This window comes from Eubalaena glacialis, chromosome 19 (genome assembly GCF_028564815.1).
Source record: "Eubalaena glacialis isolate mEubGla1 chromosome 19, mEubGla1.1.hap2.+ XY, whole genome shotgun sequence".
In the NCBI taxonomy this organism is placed as follows: domain Eukaryota; kingdom Metazoa; phylum Chordata; class Mammalia; order Artiodactyla; family Balaenidae; genus Eubalaena; species Eubalaena glacialis.
In genome coordinates, this window is record NC_083734.1 from 26,684,602 (window position 1) to 26,709,637 (window position 25,036).

The window sequence follows — 25,036 nt, forward strand, 5'->3', positions numbered from 1 at the left end:
CACGTGGCCGGGCCGCTGGGGCTCAGGGGGCGGATCGGCTCACGGCGCGTCCCGCCGCGCGGCGGGAACTCGAGGCCCCATTGGCCGCGCCGGCGGGCGCCGCGGGGGCTCGTGCGCCAACGGTCCCCGGGTCGTCGGCGGCGGCCTGGCGCTGGCAGGAGGGGGCAGGGCGAAGCGAAGGCCGGGGGGATCGAGAACGGGGTGTGAGAGCCAGGCTCGGCGGGGCGAGGCCCAGGGCCCGGGCGGGGCGATGGAGGAGGCGCTGCTCTCCACCCCCATCAACCCCAACAACTTCCCCGCCAAACTGTGGCGGCTGGTGAACAGCCCCCGGTACCGCTCGATCCGCTGGGACGGCCGCGGCGAGGGGCTGCTCATCGACCAGCCGCTCTTCGAGGCCGAGCTGCTCAGCCCGCCCGTGGCGGGGGTCGGCGGCTGCAGCCGCGGCGTCGGGGGCGCCGGAGCCGAGCCCGAGCTCTTCAAAACCACCAACTTCACCAGCTTCATCCGCCAGCTCAACCTCTATGGTTTCCGCAAGGTGGTGCTGGGCGGGCCGGGCGCGGCGGGGCCCGGGCCAGGGGGCGGCGGGCCGGCGGGCGACGGGCCCCTGCACCACTTCCACAGCCCACACTTCCGCCGCGACCAGCCGCAGCTGCTCGTGCACCTCAAGAGGCTCACCAGCGCCAACAAGGCCAAACTGGCGGCCGGCCTGGAGGTGCCCTGCCGGCCGCCCAACCGCTTCCAGAGGCTCCTCATCACGTCGGCCTCCGCCTCGGCCTCGGCCTCCGCCTCCGCTGCCACCTCCCCGCTGCCACACCAGGAGCCGCCGCCGCCGCCACCGCCCGCGGGGTCCCGGCCCGAGCCGCACGGTGAGTCACGCCCGCCTTCGCGGCCCTTGCCCGGCGCCGGGCGCACTGCCGTCAGGGGGCAACCGCCACTTCCGAGGGCATTTCCGCATCCTCTCCTTTGCTGTGTCGGGAAGGCGCCCGGGAGCCGCTTCCCGCGGTGCTTTTGCTCGGAATCGGCCGCGGCACCGGCAGCGTCCTCACCCGTGCCGGCGCCCCTCCCCGCCGGCACCGCCTCTGCGCAGAGCCCTCCGTAAACATTGAGGCCCTTCTGTGTCCACCAGCGACCACAGGGACCTCTGCGTTAGGCTTGCTTTCTAGTCCTCCCGGAACCCTTTGGGCCCCAAACCTGTATAGCCATTTACCTTCTCGAGACGCCGTCTCTCCAAGGCGAGCACCTCAAATAAGTAGGCCTTTGCTGGAGCCCAGGTTCTGGAAGAAACACAGAAGGGGCTCCTCTGTTCTGATGGGAAGCAGAACAGAGTTCCTATACAGGGTGAGGATATGGCAAAGGTCAAGGTGGGAGGGAACAGTCACAGCCAAGAGAACTTAGAACATTTCTGCCAACCAAGGGAAAGTGAACAAGGTGCCTCGAGTGGAAGTTTGTCCTTGAAGAGACATGCCATCTTCCACCCGTTGACACATCTAAGAAATCTTGGAAGACGTGTTCTGACAATAATCATATTGTAGGTTCTGGAGTAAGGTGTAGAACAATAGGCGTTGTTTATGTATCTTAAAAGCAAAAATATAATAATATATTTTGTTGTTTACCAGATACTGTTCCTATGTAGAATGAATTGGCTAAACAATTCTTTCATTATAGCTGATTAGACCTGATGCTTATTTAGGTGTTATGGTTAGACAAATGTAAGGCAAAAATGGTTTTCTTTACAACTGTCAAGTTCTAGTTAAACAGGATTTTAGAAAGCTCACATTTGCAGCCTTTGAATTTTTCACTGTTGCCTTCAGTCTTTCAGTTTTGGAAAAATTTTCTATGTATAAGTTTGTATTTACTCAAAGTTCAAAAACTCTCTGTGATAGAAATTTATTTTATAAACTTGGTTTCTGATGCCCTTCCCCCTCTTCCAGGAAGGTGAGGGTGGCAGTATTCCCTTTTGTTGTTTAAAGGGTCCGTGACATGAAGCAGCATACCAAGAAAGCAACAGGATATGATAATGAGAATTCATTCTTTACCTTCAACTAAAAGAGTAATAGAGACATTTTCATCATGTTAACATGGATTTAACATAAAAGTTGTCATGGTCCGAGCGCGGGTTGGAAAAGAATTTGGAGACACAAGGCAGAATGTTAAGGAAGGTAGAGTTTATTAAAGAGAAGAGTCGCTGCAAGAACAGTGGGCCGACTTCATGGTAGCCAGGGAAAGTCGACGATGAGCATGGGTTGCTTGTATGTTTTTATAGCCAGGGAACCTGCAAGTCATCTGCTGACTGGGCAGAGTACGTATACTTTCAGTGTGCTGAGCGGGAGAAAAACGGGGCTAATGTCTTTCCTTAAATGGGATGGGAAAGGGACAGGGCATGCTGCTTGGGAGGGCTCTGGGACATTGCAGTGGTCACATTGTGACAGAGTGATAGGAGTCCTGTAACTCTTTGTTGTGGCAGTATTGACCCTTTGAGTTTATCTTGTTCTTTGTCCTTGGAGCACACCACAAAAGTGTCTGGGTTACTTCTCAGTTATGGAAAAACTTTAGATATACGAATAAAAGTAACACTATGTTCAGTTTAACCTAGGCCCAGGGTTAGGAATGAAGCAATGTTCATTTGGAATTGAGAAGATAAGGGATTAGGTTGTGTATCTGTGGAGTTTAGAAGATAAGAGATTAGGTTAGAGTTCTAGTAACCAGTTGGAAAAATAGCAGTGGCATAGGAATGTTCTAAAGGAATTCTAAAGGAATATTAAGCCGCTTACTTCCATATAATGGTCATTGAGTTTGGTGGGGAATCAGATGGGGAAAGGCAGTGGAGACAATACCTTGGCATTCATTTGGTAGAATCTCTGACATGGATATTTGTTTTTCAGATTGCGTGTCTGGTGGGCATAAAGAGAAAAGACTGAAAATGTGTCCGTGGGAAAAATAGGATAACCACTTCAAAGAAAGAAACAAAGAAGGAAACATACATACATACAAGCCAACTCTTGCTCACTTTTTTTTCTTCTCCGATTTTCTCTTTCTCTCCCCTATCTTAAACCCAGTTGTATTCTAAGAATAGAGTTCATTTTAGTTGAAGAAATAACAGGGACTACATAGGATCTGATTTTCTTCACTTACAGTTCAGTTGGTCAGCATTTTAAAGATTATTTGTTGAAAAACATAAATTTAATTCATACTTTTTCAGTATAGATAATACATCAATCCATATATACCTAAATTATTGTAGTTTTCATGCATTTCCTGTTTTTTACCATTCTATCTGTTGGTGTGTGCAGAAGCTATGTCAGGTGTGGATTGTCTACACCACAGGCTTGGTTCACTAGGGAACGGTGTTACTGGTTTGGGTGGAATGCAATTCTAAGTTCAAGAATACCGGCCCAACTTTGTTTTGCTTTAATTCCATGTTCTAAGCCCTTGGCTCTTCTATTTTTCCTCACCTAATTTTTATTCTGCTTGATTCTTGCCTTGGTTATATGCCTGACTGCCCTGCTCCTTCCCAGTTTCCTTTCTGTTTTCTGTGTTCTACTGCAGCTTCTGGTTTAAATACTTCTCTTTTACAGTAGAATCCTCTGTTTCCGGACCTAGTTGTCTTACCTAGATCCACTGAGCCAGCTGTCCTGTTCACCTTTTGAGAATGTACTTGATAAGAAATGTGAGGATCACATGTTTTTCCCTTTTTTGTTTGCCCACTATTGTTATTTTGTTTTAGTGGCAGTTTATTTTACACTGCTTGTTAAAGTTTTCTAAACTAAGTAGCAAGTCTGAGCAGTAGATAATCTGTTTTTGCCTGGGGTTAACAAGCTCTCAAGAGGCAAGTTTTGGGAAGGAGGCAAATTCTTTCCTGGGGATTGATTAGCTCAGATTCACTTTTATAGACGGAATAGAAAATTTAAGAACAGAAATTCAGCCTGCCTTACAGTTGCAGGATTCTGGATTTAATCTTTACCAAATATATCTTAGATGTTCTGAAGACATGTAGGTGATGTTCCATAAAGTTGGTCAGAATAGAACCCTATGAAGTAACCCTTAACAAAAGAATAAATAAGAGCCGAGCATGTTTTAGTTCTTTATTTTAAAAAAACAAACAAATTGAAAGGAATGTCCTTCGAATCCTAACCGTGTCCTTATGTTAGCAGCATCTAAAGAATATAAATATTTGGCCATCACTCAGAATTTATCGTAGTATAAGTAGAATTATATTTTAATTCAGATCTAAACCAGTATTATATTTTAATTCAGATCTAAACCAGAATTTGAGAAATCAGGGTAGAGCATTCTTTAATTATCTGCTTAAGTTATTGACAGTCTGAAAATTCATCAACAACTTAACCCTAAAGAGAGTAAAGAAGGGCACACTGTAGCAACATGAAGTTTTAGCATCCAAGAAAAAATCAAGTGGTGGGTAGTTTGGGACCTCAGAAACACCTGTTTGTGAAGAGCAAAAAAATGTTTCTTTAGGTCTTAAAACAAAGGATGCTCAGTGGTAGTTCAAAGTGTGTATACATGTGGAATTGCTAGTCAAGTAGCATAAAACTATTTTTGTATTTTAAAGGAGAAAAGGAAAAGTAGTTTTTAAGAGGTGTATCATTTAAATACATTTAATCTTCTGAGCTAAGATTTTTTTTTTTCCCATTAGATTTAGAGCTCTTGATTTCCAGGTTCCAGAATTGTTTATATATATGTATGCGTATATTTGTTTATTTTTGGCATTAATGCTTTATTCTTTTTAAATTTTATTTTAAGAGTTTATTTGAGCCAAAATCAATTTGAATCAGGCAGCGGCAAACCAGAAGTGGTTAAGAGCACTCCCTAATGCTTTATTCTTTAGAGGAAATTAAACACTATAGAAATACTAGAACAAAGGAAGTGTAACATGTAGAATGGTTTTACAGTTTAAATATTTGGAAAAGTAGGTATTTGAGTGCCATCTTTAGCAGATGAGTAGCACATAAATTAGATTTCCCTCTGTTTTATGGATTAGTTTAATAAAACAAATTGAAAAGACTTTGTGAACTACATAATTTAGTGCATAAAGCCCTTCCTAAGAATAAATTAGGCTAGCTATATGTTCAAGAACCACAGTCTTTAAAATAAGTTCAGCTTGCAACATTTATATTTTCCTTTTCCTCATTACATAGTATTGGCCTTTTTCTCTCTTCCTCATCTCCACTTTTTAATTCCTTTCTACTTTGCTAGATAAGAAAAAGCAAATATTGGAATCTCTTGGCCTGAGTGTGTGGATTTTTAACAAACTCTCCAGGTGATTCAAATGTAAATCAGTGTTTGAGAGCCATTGATATCTAGGAAGGGAGGCGACTAGAGATACTCTGAAGAAAAAAAGACCATGGAAAATTATTGATTGACTTAAGGAATGAACAAGTCAGAGTTTTCAAGCTTGACTTTTCTGCAAAGATTGTTATTAAAATTTTAAAAAATTGAAAGGGAGCAAAGAACATTAAATTAGTTTTTGGTTTGTGTTACAATTTTTATTTCTTCCATACTTATATCTTTTATGTATATGGTTGAGGGCTTATTTTTGTGCCTATTATTAAGGTTCCTACATGCTTTGAAAGACTAGAATTTCTAAAACTTCTAGGAAGTAGTTTACAGATTGGAAAAATCTGGGTCAGTCAGTTGAGGTGAAAGGTAAGATGACATTTAACATTTGATTTAATGTTAGAGTTTGGCTACTTTGTCTCTTATGACAGTCATATTGAGAACCAGACAAAAGTTATTTGATTATTTTTTCAGCATTATATGTGTAATCTCGTATTCTGGGTTCTGAACAACTTTTTACCAATAAATTTCTGTTGTGTTAAAAATGGCTGAGAACTCAACATACCCACAAGTGAAGAGTAGTGCATATTTTGTGACTTTTGGTTTACTACGTCTGGTGGTGTAATGTAAGATTAGTAAATGTGCTCCTCCTCTTTTATGCAGGACCAGTGACTGTAGGACAATTCCACCGGTCGTTCCAGCGAGATAGTTTGTCTCCTTACTCCTACGTATCAGCTTCATCCCACAACCACGGTACTTTCCCTCTGAAAGGTTTAGATCGGACCCCGATTCCTCCTAGAACTTGGCAGAACTCTCTTGGAATGCACCCAGGACAAGTGGAAACGTCTCCCACTTCTTCAGATAAAGGGGTTCCATTTCCTGTACTACAGAGGTTTCCAACTGAGGTTACATATACCCTGCAGCCCAGTGCCACATCTGTACATGTTCAGCAAGGTCCTCAAACAATGGTCAGCTCCTCCCAAAAATATAGTAACTACACACCCTCAGCGCAGTACTCCCAAGCCTACTATCCAACAGGTATGAGAAATTCAAGTTCAGTGGCTTCTCTTAAGGTACTTTTAATGAGAATTTATATTTTTTTAATGTGTTTCTGTATGCCTAAACAAAAATAGGAATATGCACTTAAGAAATGTCAAAGATTTCTCATGAGTACACGTTATTTAGCAATATTTAAAATTTCATTGATTCTTAAAGGTTGTGAAAATTCTGTTCGTGCATAAAGGTGTATGTTTTTAGTGAAACTTTTGTATCCTCAAAGTATGTCCTAGTAATAAAATTAAGACTTAGTACATCAGACCTTGGTATAACTCCTGCTCTTGGTGTAGTAGTTTTTTGTTTTTTGTGGGTTTCTTTTCTTTTAGAAAACATGCTTATATACATATTACATTGTTTATTTTTTAGTTATGTAGGTGAGACTACCTCATAACGAAATCATGTTAGTATCTCAGTAACGAAGTTTACTAAAAGAGCAACTCACCATCTCTTAAGACTAAATTATATTCTTGTAGTAAAAATGTGATGGTGTGGTTTGGCAGTGCAGTCCCTGCAGTGTTAATCCCAGCCAGTGAAGAACTGGGAGTAGCAGAGAGAAGAGCCTGACAATGACAACTGACCCAGAGCTCAGCCAAGGGCATGGAAGGCCTGCTAGTAGATCTCAAGCCACTCATTGGGAATCCTTAAGATAGTGACCCTCTATTTAGCTTCTTGGGGCTAGGGAGTGTCTTTTTTTTGGGGGGTGGTACATTTTTGCAAAATAATAGCATTACCATTTAATTCAGAACAATTTCATTGTTTTGCAGAAGCACCACAGAGGTGATCTGTGTTTTCATGTAGTGTTTACACAGAGTGATGAAATGGGGCAATAGAAACAAGTCAAGGGTCAAGGCTTTCAGAAAAGACCGGGAAGAGAAGAAAGGGGGCAATCCTTTGCCCTATGAATTAAGGCTCTAGGCATATTAATTAAGTACATCTGGAAGCAATTTCTAGAGGTATTTTGTTAGACCATTTTTCCCAGGCAGGACGAAATCAAAAGCTAAAATAAGTGGAAGGCATGTAAATTAGATAAGGGGGTAAATAATTTGTTGCCTTTTAAAAGTTGTAAATTTGGGAACTGTTCCATTTGTAATAGTACTCACTATTTTCTAGCTGGTAGCATCCAACCATATTGTTTTATTATTGGCTCATTGCGTTCTACCTAAATATGGCCAGTAAAAGGGATTGCTTTATTTTCTCAAAGCACTTAAGTTTAATAATATTAAAATAATAAAACCAGAGTTTAAATTAGATTGGCTTGTATAGATTTTTGGAGCTGCTACTGTTTTGGAGGATGGAGTTGAGAAGGAAAAGGGGAAGGAATTATATGGAGTAAGATGATATGGCAGTTCTAATCATTTACCTATTAGAGATTAACAAAATTTTTTTTACCTTATTATATAAAAAAAAGTTGAGGCCTAGTTCTTTTTTCCAGATTTGCAGCTACTTCTTTGAAGAACAGAAATATCTGCGTGATCTTTAAAAACAGAAGATGACTAATTTCATGTTATAAGTTGTATATCTTATGTACAGCAACAAATAGTATCAGATTTTTATTGAGGAGTTTAATCCAATATTTTAATAAACAAATTAGGCATTTCTATCCAAATTATAATTTTGGCTGCATTCTATATATGCATAGAATATATATATGTATACACAGAGAGACAGTCTGTGTCTTTCTTACACTTGCTTTATGTTCTGTAGCCCGTCAACTGGACAATACCCCTACTTCCCCTCCTTTTACCAATAAATGTTTCTCTTTCTTTTCCGAACCTCCCTCCAAACCCCCCTCCTCACACTACTAAAGACTCAGAAAACTTCTGGGGAGTTGAAATTTAGAAGGACTGCAACAGAGAGATGTGGAAATGTTCTTGGCCTTCTAATTTGGAATTTTGGAGAAATTTTCCTATGGACATATTAGACATAGTGGTTAGGTTCTATATTACTGTTGGTCCTTCTGTTAAGGTATAGATGGTTTAGTCTCGCTTAGGAGCCAGACTAGCCTATATGATGATGTTTCTATGGGAAAATGTATTCCAAGTTCCAGACAATCCTCTTGGAAACTCCTAGTTCTAAATTTTATGAGAACTAGTTATATAGTATTTACTAGAAAACACTACAAATAGTTAATATGATTCCTCATTATGGAAATACTATTTGTTAAATTATTGTGATTTAAGGATATATGTTATTTTAAAATGTTTTATGTTAGCTTGGATTTAAATTTATAAATAAATTTATTAATTTGATAATTACACTGAAAATTGTCTCTGAGAGTCCAAGGTAAGGACTAGGAAAGAGACACATTAAAAGAACAAGTAAGTGCTGCTGATGTTTTGATAATGTAGAGTGCATATGAGATAGAATCTGGGGTTATCTGAATTTTTTGTTTTGTCTTCTTTGATATGGATAATTGAAATGACTATGAAGGTTCTGAGGTTATGAGAAAAAGAAATCTCATGATTTCATGATGACTTCGAATATATAGAGTAGTTCTATGATACAATGTAGGCAAAATTGCTTTGAACATTCTGAAGTACTATATAAATAAAAAAATAAAAAGTTGTATTGTTAAATGCAAAAGACCTGCTATGGAAAAGAAAGTGCTAAAGAAATACTGTACAAGTACTTAATTCCTCCAAATTTTAGGTGAAAGAAGCAAAAAGTAGTGAGCAATTTAACCATTATTTAGTGAGTACCTGTTTATGAAGGGCTTTACAAATGACTTTCCCAGAGTTAAGTAAAATACTATTCTCAGCGGCAGGATGATAATCACTCCCAAATCCAGCTCTCCAAATCCTAATAAAGTAACTAATCTTGGAATAATGGTCATACTTGAATCCTTTCAAAGTGAACTATATGACTTGAGGTTTGGATCAAATTTTAGTAAAAAACAATACTCAACTTCATTTAAAAATTAGTTATATTGAAAATAAACTTGGACCTGGTCTTCAAATGGTATAACCAGTAAAGTTTGAATTTTGTAATATTTCATAAATTATTAATTTTTCTAGTAAAGCGAAACATTGAGACTAAAAAACTGCTATCAGACTGACTCATAAATTGACTCACCTGAATTATTTCTTACATTTGTCATTCCTCTCTTGAAGCATCTGTTTTCTTTTTTAATTAATCAGTTATTTATTTATTTAATTTTTTGGGCTGCGTAGGGTCTTAGTTGTGGCACGCGGGGTCTTCATTGCGGTGCGGGCTCTTCATTGTGGCGCGCGGGCTTCTGTCTAGTTGTGGCGTACAGGTTTTCTCTCTCTAGTTGTGGTGCGCAGGCTTAATTGCCCCGCGGTATGTGGGATCTTAGTTCTGTGACCAGGGATTGAACCCGTGTCCCGTGCATTGGAAGGCAGATTCTTTACCACTGGACCACCAAGGAAGTCCCGAAGCATCTGTTTTCTTTGCCTAGCTCGTTTATGTTTTTTCCAGTCTTATCACTTCTTCAAAGACAAAATGTTGTAGATCCAGTGCTAGTTGACTCTTTTTAGTCTTACCCTATCTTGAATTCAGTTTTTTTCCTCTAATACTATTTTCACAATGTGCTACTATAATTTAATGTCCCTTTTTTATAAAAAACTTCATTTTAGACCTTTTTATTTTACTCATTCTCTCTATATTTGAACATACATAAGAATATTAATATATTCATATTTATATATAGAGTCCTGTATTGAGGAATTGTTTTCCTTTGACTCATGTTGTAATGCTGAATTGACTCAAAATCAACTTCGATTTTTTTTCCGCATTAAGTTTTAAGCTCACAGCAGTGATTAGCAATTTGTAGCTGCCCTTTATCTCATATTTTAATTAACAAATACTTGTATAACAATCACTGTGACCAGGTACTATTCTGAGCACTTTCCAAATATTAATTCATTTAATCCTCACAACAACCTTATAAGATAGGGAATGTAGTTATCCTCATTTTATAGATTAGAAACTGAAGCACAGCCAGGCACAGGCAGGGCTGGGGAACAAATCCGGGCAAACTGACTCAAGGGTTCATTAATTTGGCCACTGTGCTCTGCTGCCTGCCTGCCTGTCATACAAAGAGGGACCTTTGTTTTGTTTTTCTTTTGCGAGAGACTGTTTCCTGATATATCTCTTCCCCAGAGTTAGTTACTTCCAGATAGGGTAGATGACAGAGGTTGGTGGGGGGACCTCCCCTTCTGTGCTGCCGGTGGCAGCGGGACTGGCCCTGGGCTATTGACTCACCCTGCTCAAGCAGAGAGAACACACTCCAGCTGCTGGAGTCGGGGGTCCAGTTTGGGGCCCCTGAGGAGTGGGGCTGTGTCTAATTCATTTCTGTGTCCCCCTGCACCTAGCATAGTGCTTGGCCATAATGGGCCCTTAGTAAATAATTTATTGAATGAATGAAATAATTCTAGTCTCAGCTTTGCAGTGAATCATCTGATGGACATTGTGACATTCTGTGGATTATTTCATGTCACTCAGCCTCAATTTCCCTTTCTGTAAAGTGGCAATAATATTTTGGGTCGGAGATTAAATGAATTAATGTATGTGAATAGACTATAAAACTTAAAACACTATTTACATATAAGGATAACATTTTAAAAACTGTATTTCAAATGAGCCTAGATACTAATACTTTAAAGGCTAAAGTGATTTGTAAGAACATAGCCTTCCCCTGAAGGTACATATGTTTATTGAAAAACATATTTTGTATCATTATTTAAAAGTTTTTCTGAATTGACTCTTGGGCAAAGAAGTTTGCTTATTATTGTTTTAAAGTACATTAATTAATTAATTTTAAAGATTTGATCTTTAGGCTTCTAATCCTACATAATGTACATAAACAAGTATGGAATCTCAAGTTATAGGCGCTTTCTGATGCTCAGGTAGCCTGTATTGTCAGTTTCTCTGAAAAGGGCTCTTTTGTTCTTATGGAAAGAGGGACTTGGCATAGATACACCAGGAGGTTTTCTTTAGCTGCCAGAAGAAACTAAGCAAAAGCACAATTATATTTTCCTTTCTCTTTATTGAGGTAAAATATATGTAACATAGAATTTACCATTTTAACCATTTTTAGGTGTATAGCTCTGTGGCATTAAATACGTTCACATTATTGTACTAGCGTCACCACCATCCATTTCCAGAACTTTTTCGTCTTCCCCCAGCTGAAATCTGTATCCATTAAACACTAACTTCACATTCCCCTCTCGCCATCTTTTGGCAACCACCATTCTACTTTCTGTCTTGAAGAATTTGATAACTCTAGGGACTTCGTATAAGAGCAAACACATATTTGTCCTTTTGTGATTGGCTTATTTCACTTATTTCAAGAGTCATTGATACTGTGGCATGAGTCAACATTTCCTTCCTTTTTATTTTTTATAAATTTATTTATTTATTTATTTTTGGCTACATTGGTTCTTTTTTTTAAACATCTTTAATGGAGTATAATTGCTTTACAATGGTGTGTTAGTTTCTGCTTTATAACAAAGTGAATCAGTTATACGTATGTCCCCATATCTCTTCCCTCTTGCATCTCCCTCCCTGCTGCATTGGGTCTTCGTTGCTGTGGGCGGGCTTTCTCTAGTTGCGGTGAGCGGGGGCTACTCTTCGTTGCGGTGCGTGGGCTTCTCATTGCGGTGGCTTCTCTTGTTGCGGAGCACAGGCTCCAGGCACGCGGGCTTCAGTAGTTGTGGCACGCGGGCTCTAGAGCACAGGCTCAGTAGTTGTGGCTCACGGGCTTAGTTGCTGTGTGGCATGTGGGATCTTCCTGGACCAGGGATCGAACCCCTGTCCCCTGCATTGGCAGCCGGATTCTTAACCACTGCGCCGCCAGGGAAGTCCCTAGAAAACCATTTCTTTACCTCACTGTAGATGAGGAGATGTTGGGGTTCTAGTTGCTGTAGTAACTTATCTTGAAATTAAATTTACTATTTATTAGGATGTTTTTCCTTTTGAGTATTTATATTGGGTATTTCCTTACTGTTGACACTGTACTATTTGAAAGTAGATTCACGTCCAAAACATTTTAATTATAGATTTGAATTACCTCCATAGGATAAAGTATGTGAATCTGTTTTCCTAACCTATAGTGGACGTGAAAATTTTTACCTTTAGATAAATTTTTAGTAATCCTGGCTTTATTTCATTACTAGAATTGTTTTTTTAAATGTCATCACCTCTGATATTTATATATGAAATAGAAATTGTTCATTATTTCCAGTTTTTTATTCTATATGCAATTTAATGCCTTAAGTGAACACTGCCTTCAGGAAAATACTGGAAGATCTTTATGCAGATGAACGTGTCTTAGGACATAGCGATAAACTCAGTTTTATAAATGTTAGTGCTGTCACAGTGCTTTCATAATACACGCTAGATGAATTTGTCATGTATTAAGCACACAGTTGCATTTTTATAGCTAGGTTTTCATATTCAGTAAACTTATTAATACTTTGTTTTGTTCTATTTTGTTGATTATACGAAGTAGCACTGCACTGGTAAGGAAATAGCCATTGAGGAATCTTTTTGGATTATCTGTTCAAGTCCTCCCTTTCTTCATGCAGGTACCTTTCTACTTTCCATTTGTAACTGGACACTTTAAAGGACATTCACTATTTTGCTGTTTCCTTAGATACCAAATCAGCTATCAACTATCTATTAATATATTCTCTGTTATATATTCTATTTCTCCAAGAAATTTATTTTAAAGTACACTTTAACAACTATTCAAAATGTGTAAACAATGGAGTCAGATCATAGCAATATCAGAAAAATAAAGCTAATACCTTTCACTGATTTATTTGTAACAAAACACTTTAATGGTGCCCTGATGGGTGAAAACCTGCAGCCCCTGACTGAGTCCTTTACTGCCACTAGGGGGCTAAGTTTTCCTTAGCTGTTAAAACTAAAGATCCCAGTTTTTTTCAGTTTTGGCGAACCCCGCAGACCCCTCCTTGCTGTTTTGCTTTTTGGATTTAACTTACGTCCCAGGATATTTGTGCCTTTAAATATTCTGGGAAACCAAATTCAAATCCAAAACATTTTAATTGTGTATTTGAATAATCTCCAAGGATATTGGAAATGACAACAGCTTGAATTTTATGTGGCCATTCTAGTAATAGCTGGCTTTTTTAACCACTGGCCTTGTTAAAATTATGTAATTCAGAAAACCTCAACCCTTATGTTTGTACTTGAACTAGAATTCTATCCATTATTTTAATTTTTTACTTCTGTGTGCAAAATGTAATGCCTTAAAATGCACATGATAAAATAAAATATTTATTTCTTGTATACCTTTATGAACTTCTGACATTTAGAAAATCAGTAATGAGTAATGGAGAAATAGGGAAGCATTTTAATGAATTTTTACAATCCTTAGGCTAATTTACTTCAAAGGTTACCGAATAAGATTATTTAGTAATTTTATTAGCACACTCAAAATATGAAAAATGTGGACCAAAAAAGAGAAAGTTGCCACCTTATAAAAAAGATACCTTAAAAATATTCGGCAAGTGGAGTTCTAGTAAAATTAAAATATTACATTTAGGAATAAGGAAAGATTAGGGAAGTATTGTGACATATTAAAGAGCATGTACTTTGGAGTTTGCCTCTGTCACTCTCGGCGTTGTGACTTTCGGCACATTTTTAACATCCCTGAGCTTTAGTTTCCTTATTTCTGTAAAGCAATGTTAATACCTCATTCAATTGTTGTTTGGATTAAATGAGGCCATATATGTAAAGGACCTAGGACCGTGCCTGGAATATGGTAGGTGTTCAACAAATGTCATCCTCTGTTTAATCCAAAGATGTGATGTTATAACTGACTCTCAGTCGTTCTGGAGGGTTTGTCTCTGGAAAAGAGGAGACTCAACCTCTTATTAAGGCTACATCTGTAAGTATGACTCTACCAGTAGAAAGAGTTCAGCCTTTTCATGGTATCCTAACTATAAAGAGAAAGTTTGGAAAATGTATTTCCTTAGCTAAAATAATAGCATTGTTAGCTATTTGTTTATTGATTGCTTACTGTATGCCAGTACTGTCCTTAGTGCTTTGTGCATATTAACTCATTCACTCCTCACAACAAACACGTTAGGTAGGTACTATTATTATCCCTATTCTAACAGAATGCAGAAACTGAGGCCCAAAGGGATTAACGTTGCTCAAGTTTATACAGCTATTACAATTTTGGAGCTGGGCTCCAAAGCCAGGCAGTCTGGCTCTAGAATCTGAATTCCTAACCACTTGTCTAAATGGTTAAAACATTTTTTTCATAGATTTCACTGGATGCATTGTATAACAGTAGGAGTGTTTGGAGAGTACTTATACTTATTTTATCCTTAAAAACCTTCCTCCAAATGTTTGTTACTATTAAAATGATTGAAATAATTATTTTAGAATTCTGAATATGTTCTGATATTTTCAATAAAAGGAAATTACTACTTTCAGTAAGAATAAATGTTTGGTTAGAAGGGCAACAAAATGTTTAGGTGCTAAAGAAATCATTTATAAAAGTAGACATGACCCTTTTAAATGACTTTTAAAATTGCCTTATTACCATTTGTTTTCAACAAATAAGGGCACCTAATTGGACTAAATATATTTTATTGCACCCACAAAGGAAAACTTTTGGAATTTTTTGTTCCAAGTTGAAAGAGAGGAGTGCCTTGAATGCTGTAGAGGTTTATTTGGGTTGACGGCTTTTCTGTGTTTGGATTTGTTCCAGCTGTGCTGCAGTGCTGCTCTCCTTCTACCCACGTGGACGCGCTCAGTGGTTGTGTGACTCCCACTGCCCCTTCCTATGCACATTGCAATTACTTCCAGGTAAGATGCTGGGAACAATGGACATACCCTGTGTCAGGTACAATACGATTGGCCTTGCACAATTCCAAAGTGTAATTTTATCTTAATGAGTAGCCAGAGGTAAGCTGTGGATTATGGCCTTAGTTTTTCTCAATTCTAAAAAAAAAAAGAGTTGATGTCAATGACGTCTGAGGATTCTTCTAGGCCTACACTGTCTTCTTGGCCTACTCTTAGGCACTAGCCACATGTAGCTATTTAAATTTAAATGAATTAAAGTTAAATAAAATTTAAAAATCATTCCTCAGTGGGGAGGGTGGGAGGGAGGGAGACGCAAGAGGGAAGAGTTATGGGGATATATGTATATGTATAGCTGATTCACTTTGTTATGAAGCAGAAACTAACACACCATTGTAACCAATTATACTCCAATAAAGATGTTAAAAAAAAAAAATCATTCCTCAGTCACACTAACCACATTTCAGGTGCTTAATAGTTTCGTATGGCTAGTGGTTACCAAATTTTATAGTACAGATAGAGAACATTTTCATCATTGCTGACAGTTAGTTGGAACAATGTTGTTCAACTAACTGTCAGCAATGGTAAAATTGAATACCATGGTAAAATGAATGCCAGATAAACTCTAAAAGTATATAAATCACCAAATGCCAGATCCTTCCAAGATGATACAATTACTTTTTTTTTAAAGGAGAAAGGAAAATGATGTCAAAAACGAGAAAGCCCCCATGTTGTAAACACTGCACTTCAATTTTTTTCTCATATTTGTTAGGAAGCAATTGCTTTGATTTAAATGTTGTAGACTACTACTTCTAGGATAAGATTAAATCCCATGTTTGTATTTTTATGCTATAGTTGCTTAAAGATTGGAATTGTTTTCCTTTGATATCATGTAGTCACGATAGCTTCTGTTCTTTAGAGAATATCTTACTGTTGGCAGTCCAGTACTCAAAAGAACATTCCTTTCTTCTTTTTTGTCTTTTCTTTCTTTCGTTCTTTCTTTTCTTTTTTTGAGGAGTATAGAATCAGATCAAGGGGACTTAGCTGGACATTTTTAATGGCAGCTGTCATCAAGCATGTTAGTCTAGCCGATTCATCTTCACTGGAAGGACATATCTATCTCACAAATTAGATGCTCTTGTCTGTAGATCCAGGCATTCTCTCCCCTGGATCATACTGGAGATAACTCTGTTGGTATTATATCTTGATTATATTTACGTTTTAAATAAATCATTTAAAACATCTTTGAAGACCTTTGATTAGTACAAAGACAATACATGTTCACTGTAGGAAAATAGAGATAAGTAGACATAAAATTTTTAAATGGAAAAAAGGGAAGTATTTCAGATATTCTGGAAATAAATGCAGTTAGTTTTGTTGGCCTGTAGATATGGTGAGAGTGTGCATGAATGGTCAGTATATTGCAGTGGTTAAGAGCAAGAACTCTGGAGTCAGGCACACCTAGGTTTGAAACCTGACTCTGTCAGTTACTTCTTTGTGACTTTGTATAAATTATGAAGTTTCTCTGAACTTCAGTTCCGTCCTTTGGAAATGGAGATTATCACATTTCATAGGCCTCTTGTGAGGATTAAATGAAATAATGTATGTAAAGCACTTTGTATGTGCTTGGCACATAGTAAGAACTCAATAAGTTGGGCTATCAGCTATAGTAAAGTAGCTTGATGCTTATACCACTTAGATTTACATTATTTGGCATTAGTGGGCTTCAAATCATTGACGCGATCTTTGTCAATGTGTTTGGCAATATTGACTAACTACATGTTTTATTTAATAGTAACGCTTCCATATCTTATGTTTATAACCTGAGATATTCAGCAAACGTTTATTGAATGCCTGCTCTGTGCAAAGTACTATGTATAAGAGAATACATCTTGAAGATATCAGTCTAAAAGTGACAGCTATTTTCATCTATTGTTTTATTATTAAAATAAATAATCTCAGGACCAAAGGACATTTGATATTCCATCCATTTTTTCCCAGATCATTTGGAACAGAATATCAGTACCTCCCCCCTGAATCTATAGAAGCACTGGTGGACTTGTGAGCATCCTGTGTTTAACATTTCCTTACTGCATTCCTAAAACAGTATATTACAGATACAAGTGATGTTTTTGTCTGTCAACCTTTATGGAAGAATTTGGTATATAGACCTTTTATCAACAAATAGGTATTTGGGTACTATGGCTTTTTTGATTTTGTGTACTTTAACCCTGAGAATTATTAGTCCATTCCAGTATTAAACTTAATATAGTGGTTGACATATAATAGTTCCTGTGTAAGTGTTAACAATAGAGTCAAAGCTACCACTGCTGAAAAGCTGATTGGCATTCAAGTTTTCTTAGTGAGCTTTAAGTTTAATTTGTTTATATTTAGCGTTCATCAGCCTAAATGTTGTTGCTTTCCTCCTTAATCTCATACTTGGTTTTCTATCCAAACAGTCCTATTTTCTCTTTTCCCAGAATCCTCCAGTGCAATCTTCCTATCCAGTTGAATTTCTGCCTTCTAACTGGCCTTGCAGTGCTACTGATGAAAATAAAAAGACAGAAGTAAACCTAGAGGCTGTTTTTCAGATAGTAGATGAGTTGCATTCCTCCCCTAAATTGGAGATGGTAAAGGTGGAGCCTGTTGAGAATCAGTGCTCAACATTTCAGTCTAACAGAAGCCAACATATCCTAGCTAATTCAAACAACAGCAATCCATCTTCCACAAGTCAGGCTAGCCAGCTGGAGCCACTTACTGCTGTAGGCTCAGATATTACGTCTTTTGTGGTCGGAACAGAACAAGCAATTACCTGCTCTCTACCACAGTCACCTGAGTACATCTATGCCATCCACACAGCTCAGCCCGTTGAAAATACTACAATGCAGGAGTCTGAAGCCAACCAGCAAGCTCATGTCAAACTGAAGGAGCAGCTAAGTCATAATCCATCTCCGTCTTCAGTAGTATTTGTGCAGGAAGGGCTACCGTTCAGCACACACCAGGTAAGAGGCAAAGAAAAAATCCTAATAGAGCTCAAAGGTACCTAGTGCTTCTTGCTGAAGACTGTTCTAGTGGAGACTTTGTCCAGGTTTTATTTGGGTTTAATGCCAGTTCATTATGTTCTCCAGAAGGATCGTGCCCCAGTGGTTCTGCACAAAAGATTCAGAAAGAAGTAACCTTAACCCTCAGGCATCCTCTCACTACATTGTGGTCTGAAGTCAGCCTCTAGAGAGGCAGTCTGAATGAGCATTGTGGTATGACTTATTTTCATGTTAAAAGCATCCCTTGAGTTTTGCTTCCTAACTTAGTTTGGATGGACTAGGTGTGCCTGGCTGATTAAATTCCACTCCTCAGAAGGGATGGTTTAATCTCATAGATAATATCAGGACTTTCCTGGCCATTTGTAGCATGGAGGTAAGGAGATGGTTGGAGGTGTTTTCATACTTTCTTACAGCATCATTGAATTCTAAATTTTTAAAAAGGATTTATTTATTTATTTAATTTATTTTTGGCTGTGTTGGGTCTTAGTTGCAGCAGGCGGGATCTTCGTTGAGGCATATGGGATCTTTCGTTGAGGCATGCAGGATCTTTCGTTGAGGCATGGGGGATCTTTCGTTGTGGCGTGCAGGTTTCCTCTCTCTAGTTGTGGTGCTCAGGCTCCAAGGCGTGTGGGCTCTGTAGTTTGTGGCACGCCGGCTCTTTCATTGAGGTGCGCGGGCTCAGTAGTTGTGGCGTGAGGGTTTAGTTGCCCCATGGCACGTGGGATCTTAGTTCCCTGACCAGGGATTGAACCCGCATCCCCTGCATTATAAGGTGGATTCTTTACCACTGGACCACCAGGGAAGTCCCTACAGAATTCTAATTTGACTTGACAGCATACTGTGTTTGAATTTCCCTACTAATATTCTCATTCCTAAAGCAGAATTATGACTCTAGTTTGAGAGATATATTCTGAAGGTAGAGACTAATTCCTTTATTGCTGCTAGCTTATGACCAGGAAATGAATAAACTTTGATTCTAAAAAATAAAAGTACATCCAAATTAAAATCACTTTTGTGATTAAGTATTTTTTTTCCTACTAATTTTTTTTCTTGATCTTAGCCTGATACATATGTATTTCATTTTGGATTTTGTTTCTTTAATGGAACTGAAAATGTCTTCATTGTTAGAGATTCCCAAGATAACTTTTTGGCAGTTTGTGTGTGTGTGGGGGGGGGTGGGGGGGGTGGGGGGGTGGGGGGGGCGGGTTCTGGCTGCACCGCACGGTTTGTGGGATTTTAGTTTCCCGACCAGTGGTCAAACCCAGGCCCTCAGCAGTGAGAGCGCAGAGTCCTAACCAATGGACCACCAGGGAATTTCTGGCAGTTTTTAAAATGCATTCTTTTCTAGCTCTAACTTTAGATCCAAATGTCTTACGGGTTTTTTGGGTTTATTTATTTATTTAATTTATTTTTGGCTGTGTTGCGTCTTCGTTGCTGCGCATGGGCTTTCTCTGGTTGTGGCAAGTGAGGGATACTCTTCATTGCGGTGCGCGGCCTTCTCATCGCGGTGGCTTCTCTTGTTGTGGAGCACCGGCTCTAGGCACGCGGGCTTCAGTAGTTGTGGCTCGCGGGCTCTAGAGCGCAGGCTCAGTAGTTGTGGCGCATGGGTTTAGTTGCTCCGCGGCATGTGCAATCTTCCTGGACCAGGGCTCGAACCCGGTCCCCTGCATTGGCAGGCGGATTCTTAACCACTGCACCACCAGGGAAGCCCTATCTTATGGTTTTTATCAACTCATTGTCCTTCTTGAGCCCAACTGTTGAGACCTGGTATACTATGTATTAATATTATAAATTCAATAGACCAAAGATAGTCCCATTATGTTTCAAATATGCCTGTGAAAAGAACATGAAATTTGCCTTTATTCCTTCATAGTCACATCCAAAAGATTAGATTTCGTACCTTAAAATTGCATTCACACAGTTATTTTTTCTTCAAAAAAATTTGGATATCACAGCTTTTGAAAGCTATATTTTGAACTCCTAGCTCTACTACATTATATTGTTTTATTTTAAAATAAATTCATAAACAAATAGAGTATTTGAGAAGTTGGTCAGCTTGACAAAGGGATTTGACATCCCAAAGAAAACATAGGAACTCCAAGAGAGAAATTCATATGTCATAAGCAGGGCAGATCTAGATTTTATAGGGGGTGAAGCTTATACAAATTTGAGGTCCTCATTAAGCCAAAGAATACAAAATTAATAGAATAAAGTGTTTACAACCCCTCTGACATCATCCAACAGGATCATGCCTATGGCCATTCCAGTATCACCAAGAGGGGCAGGCAATCTGATGGAAGGGATGTTAGAGTGGGAAAAGATAGTGGTATTAACCAATTGTGAATTTGTGTGATGTGAATTTTACCAAAAAAAATGAAACTTCACGGTGAATCTTCCTCTGATCATAAGTAAATATTTTAGCTCCATAGACATTTCAGTAGGTTGTGTATGGGGAAATATACACCTTACTACCGAATATTCAGATTAGCTTAACAAAATCGGGTGGTATCATTCTTAAGGATGAAAAGCCTTACAATCTTATTTGTTGGATCATGTTTCTATAGTAGAACTCCTCTGATAAAATATCTTAACTTTTAGTAGATATTTGGGGGAAATTTGGAGTAATGAGTGGGTTTAATATTTTAGGTGGATGCCAGTATAAAATGCCAGATCAAAACACCTGAGAATATCTTGCCTTCAGAACAGATGGGATTCCTTATTTCAGAAATGGGGCCTGCTAGCAAGCCTAGTACAGACACAGGTTTATCCACTCCAGCCAGATACAGAGAGCGAAGAAGCAACTCACAGCAAGGAAAGTCCCCTGGTAAGGATTATTGTGCTCTAGAATGCTAGCAGTAGAATCATAGTGTAGAATTAATATATGAGTGATAATTTTTCTGGTCTTCATTTATTATTCATAATTGTAATATACTAATCACATTGCTGTTTCATACAACTGCAATTTTAACTCTTTATTTTTTTCTTAATCATCCTTTTAAAGTATGTAAAAGTTATATTCCAGTATTGCATATGAGCAATATGAGCTTTTGAAAAGAGAACATGGTAAGTAAAAGCAAAGGAATTTGGATTATTTAACTTGGAGAATGCAAGGATGAAGGGTGATTCAATAACTGCTTCAGATGCCAAAGACTTTGTAATTACAGAAGTACTTGTTCTCTTATTAGCAGAGTATAGTACAAGAGGGAATGTGCTTAAATTGTGGCAGGAAAAAATTAGATGGACATTAAAGACATTATCCTGAGCATATTATAAAGATACTCTAAAGTATGACTCTGTATCAATGGGATTTTTCTTGTGGTTTGTAGGAGCCCGGGTGATTGTTTTAGTACAGTTGCTGCTACTCTTTCTAGGGAAATTGGAAAGAATCATTTTTTTTAAGAAAATGGTGACATCCAGTAAAACATGTTTCTTGTATGATCCAAAACCAAGTCATCAAAGTCTTCAGTGGACAACTTGAATATTCTCAAATTATATGCATGTCAGAGGCATGCAATTCAGTGAATTAATGAATCAGGTTAAACAATCATTTTAACCTATAAAAATTGGAAAAATCTTGGGAACTTCTGTGAGAATTTCTCCAAAAAGTACACTAATAGTAATATGATCGAGATGTTGTTTAGACTCATTGGGTTCTTTCTGCAAAATGCCTTTTAGACTAAAAGCTATCTTGATCACTCATCTTATTTGTTAAACTTAGCTTGCACAGTTGCTTTTAGTTGAGTATATGATCCAATCTACCATCAAAGATTAAGATTTCTTACCACTGAAGATGTTCAAAGCAATGGCATAGACTTTGAAGGCAATTTAGAAAAGGACAGTAACAAATATTTACTACCCACTCACTTTTATGACATACAGCAAACTTGATGAAACTGGTATTATCGTCTTAAAGATCGGGAAACTCAGTCTTGGAGAGGATAAGTAACTTGTTCAAGATCACATTAATTTAGCTAATATTCTACTCACAGTCCTTCTGTTGACTGTGTCCTTTGATGCACAAAAGTTTTAAGTTTTATGTAGTCCCATTTGTCTACTTTTCCTTTTGTTGCCTGTGCTTTTGGTGTCGTATCCAAGAAAGCATTGCCAAGTCCAGTGTCATGAAGTTTTTCCACTATGTTTTCTTCCAGGAGTTTTATAGTTTTAGGTCTTTAGTCCATTTTGAGTTAATATTTGTAGACAGTGTAAGATAAGAGTCCAACTTTATTCTTTTGCATGTGGACATCCAGTTTTCCGAGCACCATTTGTTGAAGAGACCTTTCCCCATTGAGTGGCCTTGGCATCCTTGTTGAAAGTCATCTGACCATATATGTGAGGGTTTATTTCTGGTCTCTATTCCAGTCCACTGGTCTATTTTTCTGTCGTTATGCCAGTACCATATGATCTCTGTTTAACCAATCAATTCTGCCATTGTAGCACAAAAGCAGTCATAGATAATACATAAATGAATGGTTGTGGCTATGCTCCAGTAAAACTATTTACAAAAACAGTTGCTGGGCCCAATTTGACCCAAAGGTCATAATTTGCCAACCCCTGAGTTAGACTAACAGTTTATTTCTGAAAAGCAACAGTGGAAGCCAGAAAGGAGTAGGATCATATTTTTAATATATTAAAAGAAATCTGCAGTCTTGGAAATCTCTACCCAGCCAAAAGATCCTTCAATAATGATGGCAAAAATGAAGACATTTTCAGATAAACACCAAATAGAGAGCATGTGCCACAGCAGATAAACAGTAAAGGAAATTCTACAGGGTGGTCTTCAGGCAGCAGGAAACAAGGAGACATACTGTAGCTTCTAGGGTAATCACCAAAATTGGTATAGAAATAATCCAAAAAAAGGCAGGAAAGGAGGAAGCAAGGAATTAAAAATAAGGAAGACAAAGAGAAAACAAAAAATGGTTGACCCAAATTTAGCCAATACAACTATTATATGTAAATGGTCTTAAAATCTCAAAGACAGAGATTGCTAGAGTAGATAAAAGGGCAAACTCCTACTATAGGCTGGCTACAGGAGACATGTAGGTTGAAAGTAAGTAGATAGAAAAAGATACAACATGCAAACAGGAAGAATGAGAAGGCTGGTGTGGTTATTTTTAAACATCAGAAAAAATAGACTTTAAGACAAAGAGTGTTATAAAGAGGGCCACTTCATAATGATGAACAATTCATCAGGGAGGTGTTCCAACTGTAAATGTGTTTTTTGTAGTAATAGAGCTTCAAAATACATGAAGCAAAAATTGACAAAAATTAAAGGGGGAAACACAATTCCTCAATGTACTAGGATATTTTAACACTTCTGTCTAAGCAATTGATAGAATAACTAGACAAAATATCAGTAAAGACATAGAAGATCTGAACAACATAAACACCTTGATCTAATTGGCATTTATAGTACACTGAGCATCCAACAACTGCAGAATATACATTGTTCTCAAGTGCATATAGTACATTTACCAGGATAGGTCATTCATTGGGCCATAAAACAAGTCTTAATACATTTAAAAGAACTGAAGTCATACAAAGTGTACTCTCTGAATATAACAGGATTAAATTAGAAATCAGTAACAGAGTAATTAGGAGAACCTCAAATATCTGGAAATAAAGTGACATACTTCTAAATAATTTGTGAATCAAAGACAAAATCACAAGGAAAATTAGAAAATATTTTGACAATGAAAATACAACATCACAGTTTGTGGGATGCAGCTAAAGCAGTGTTAGAATGAAATGTGTAGCTTTAAATGCTAATATTGGAAAAGAAGTAAGATCTAAAATCAATGACCTGAGGTTTTACCATACGAAACTAGAAAAAGAAGAGGAAAGTAAACCCAAAGTAAATATAAAAATAAAAATAGAAATCAATGATATGGAAAACAGACAATTGAGAAGACTAACAAATATAAAACTGGCTTTTTGAAAAGATCAACAAAATTGACAAACTCCTAGCTACACTGATCAGGAAAAAGAGAACACAAATCATAACTACCAAGAATGAAAAGAGATTAACACCTCAGAATCTGTGAATAGTAAAAAGGTAGTAAGAGAATACTATGAACAGCCTTATGTTAATGAACACAGCCATGTAAATGGAATAGCCACAGTGCTTAAAAAATACACCTTGTCAAAATTCACACAAGAAGAACCAATGAATAGCCCTATATAGATTAAAGAAGTTGGTTATCAAACATTTTCCTCAAAAGAAGAAAGAAAACTACAGACTAATAATCCTCATGAATATAGATGCAAAAATAATTAACAAAATATAAGTAAATTGAAAGCAACAATATGTAAAAAGGATGATAGATGAACCAAGTAGAGTTTGTCTCAAGAATGCAAGCCTTGATTGAATTTCAAATGCTAATATTATTCACCATATTAACAGAGTAAAGGAGAAAAAACTCTATGATGATTTCCATAGATTCAAGGAGAGCACTTGACAAACTTCAGCACTTATTCGTAATAAAAACTCTCAGCAAAGTAGGAATAGTAGAACATTTCTCAAACTGATAAAGAGTATCTATAAAATATGTATAGTGAGGATCATGATTAATAGTGAAAGACTAAACTGTTTACTGCAGAGATTGGGAGCAAGGCAAGGATGCCCACTTTACCACTTGTATTCAGTATTGTACTGGTGGACCTAGCCATTGCAATAGGCAAGAAAAAGAAGTAAAAGGCGTAAAGATTGGAAAGCACACAATTGGAAAATGAAATTTTAAAAAAAGTCAAACATTTATGGTAGGCCCAAAATCATAAGATACCTAGGAACAAGTTGAACAAAAGATGTCTAAGGCCTCTACGCTGAAAACTACAAATTTTGCTGAAAGAAA

At 37.9% G+C, this 25,036-nt stretch overlaps 2 protein-coding genes across 2 annotated transcripts in view; both read left to right on the top strand.

Moving 5' to 3' along the window:
* MTMR4 (myotubularin related protein 4) overlaps positions 1-6,037 on the top strand; it is a 31,083-nt gene extending 25,046 nt beyond the window's left edge. The window contains exon 18 of the mRNA XM_061175109.1: positions 5,956-6,037. The gene's annotated coding sequence lies outside the window, so the exon portion shown is untranslated. The remainder of the gene's footprint in view (positions 1-5,955) is intronic.
* HSF5 (heat shock transcription factor 5) overlaps positions 251-25,036 on the top strand; it is a 47,653-nt gene continuing 22,867 nt past the window's right edge. Inside the window, exons 1-5 of the mRNA XM_061175112.1 lie at positions 251-866; positions 5,956-6,330; positions 15,056-15,153; positions 17,628-18,149; positions 20,835-21,012. Of these exons, the coding sequence (XP_061031095.1) occupies positions 251-866; positions 5,956-6,330; positions 15,056-15,153; positions 17,628-18,149; positions 20,835-21,012 (1,789 nt within the window). The remainder of the gene's footprint in view (positions 867-5,955; positions 6,331-15,055; positions 15,154-17,627; positions 18,150-20,834; positions 21,013-25,036) is intronic.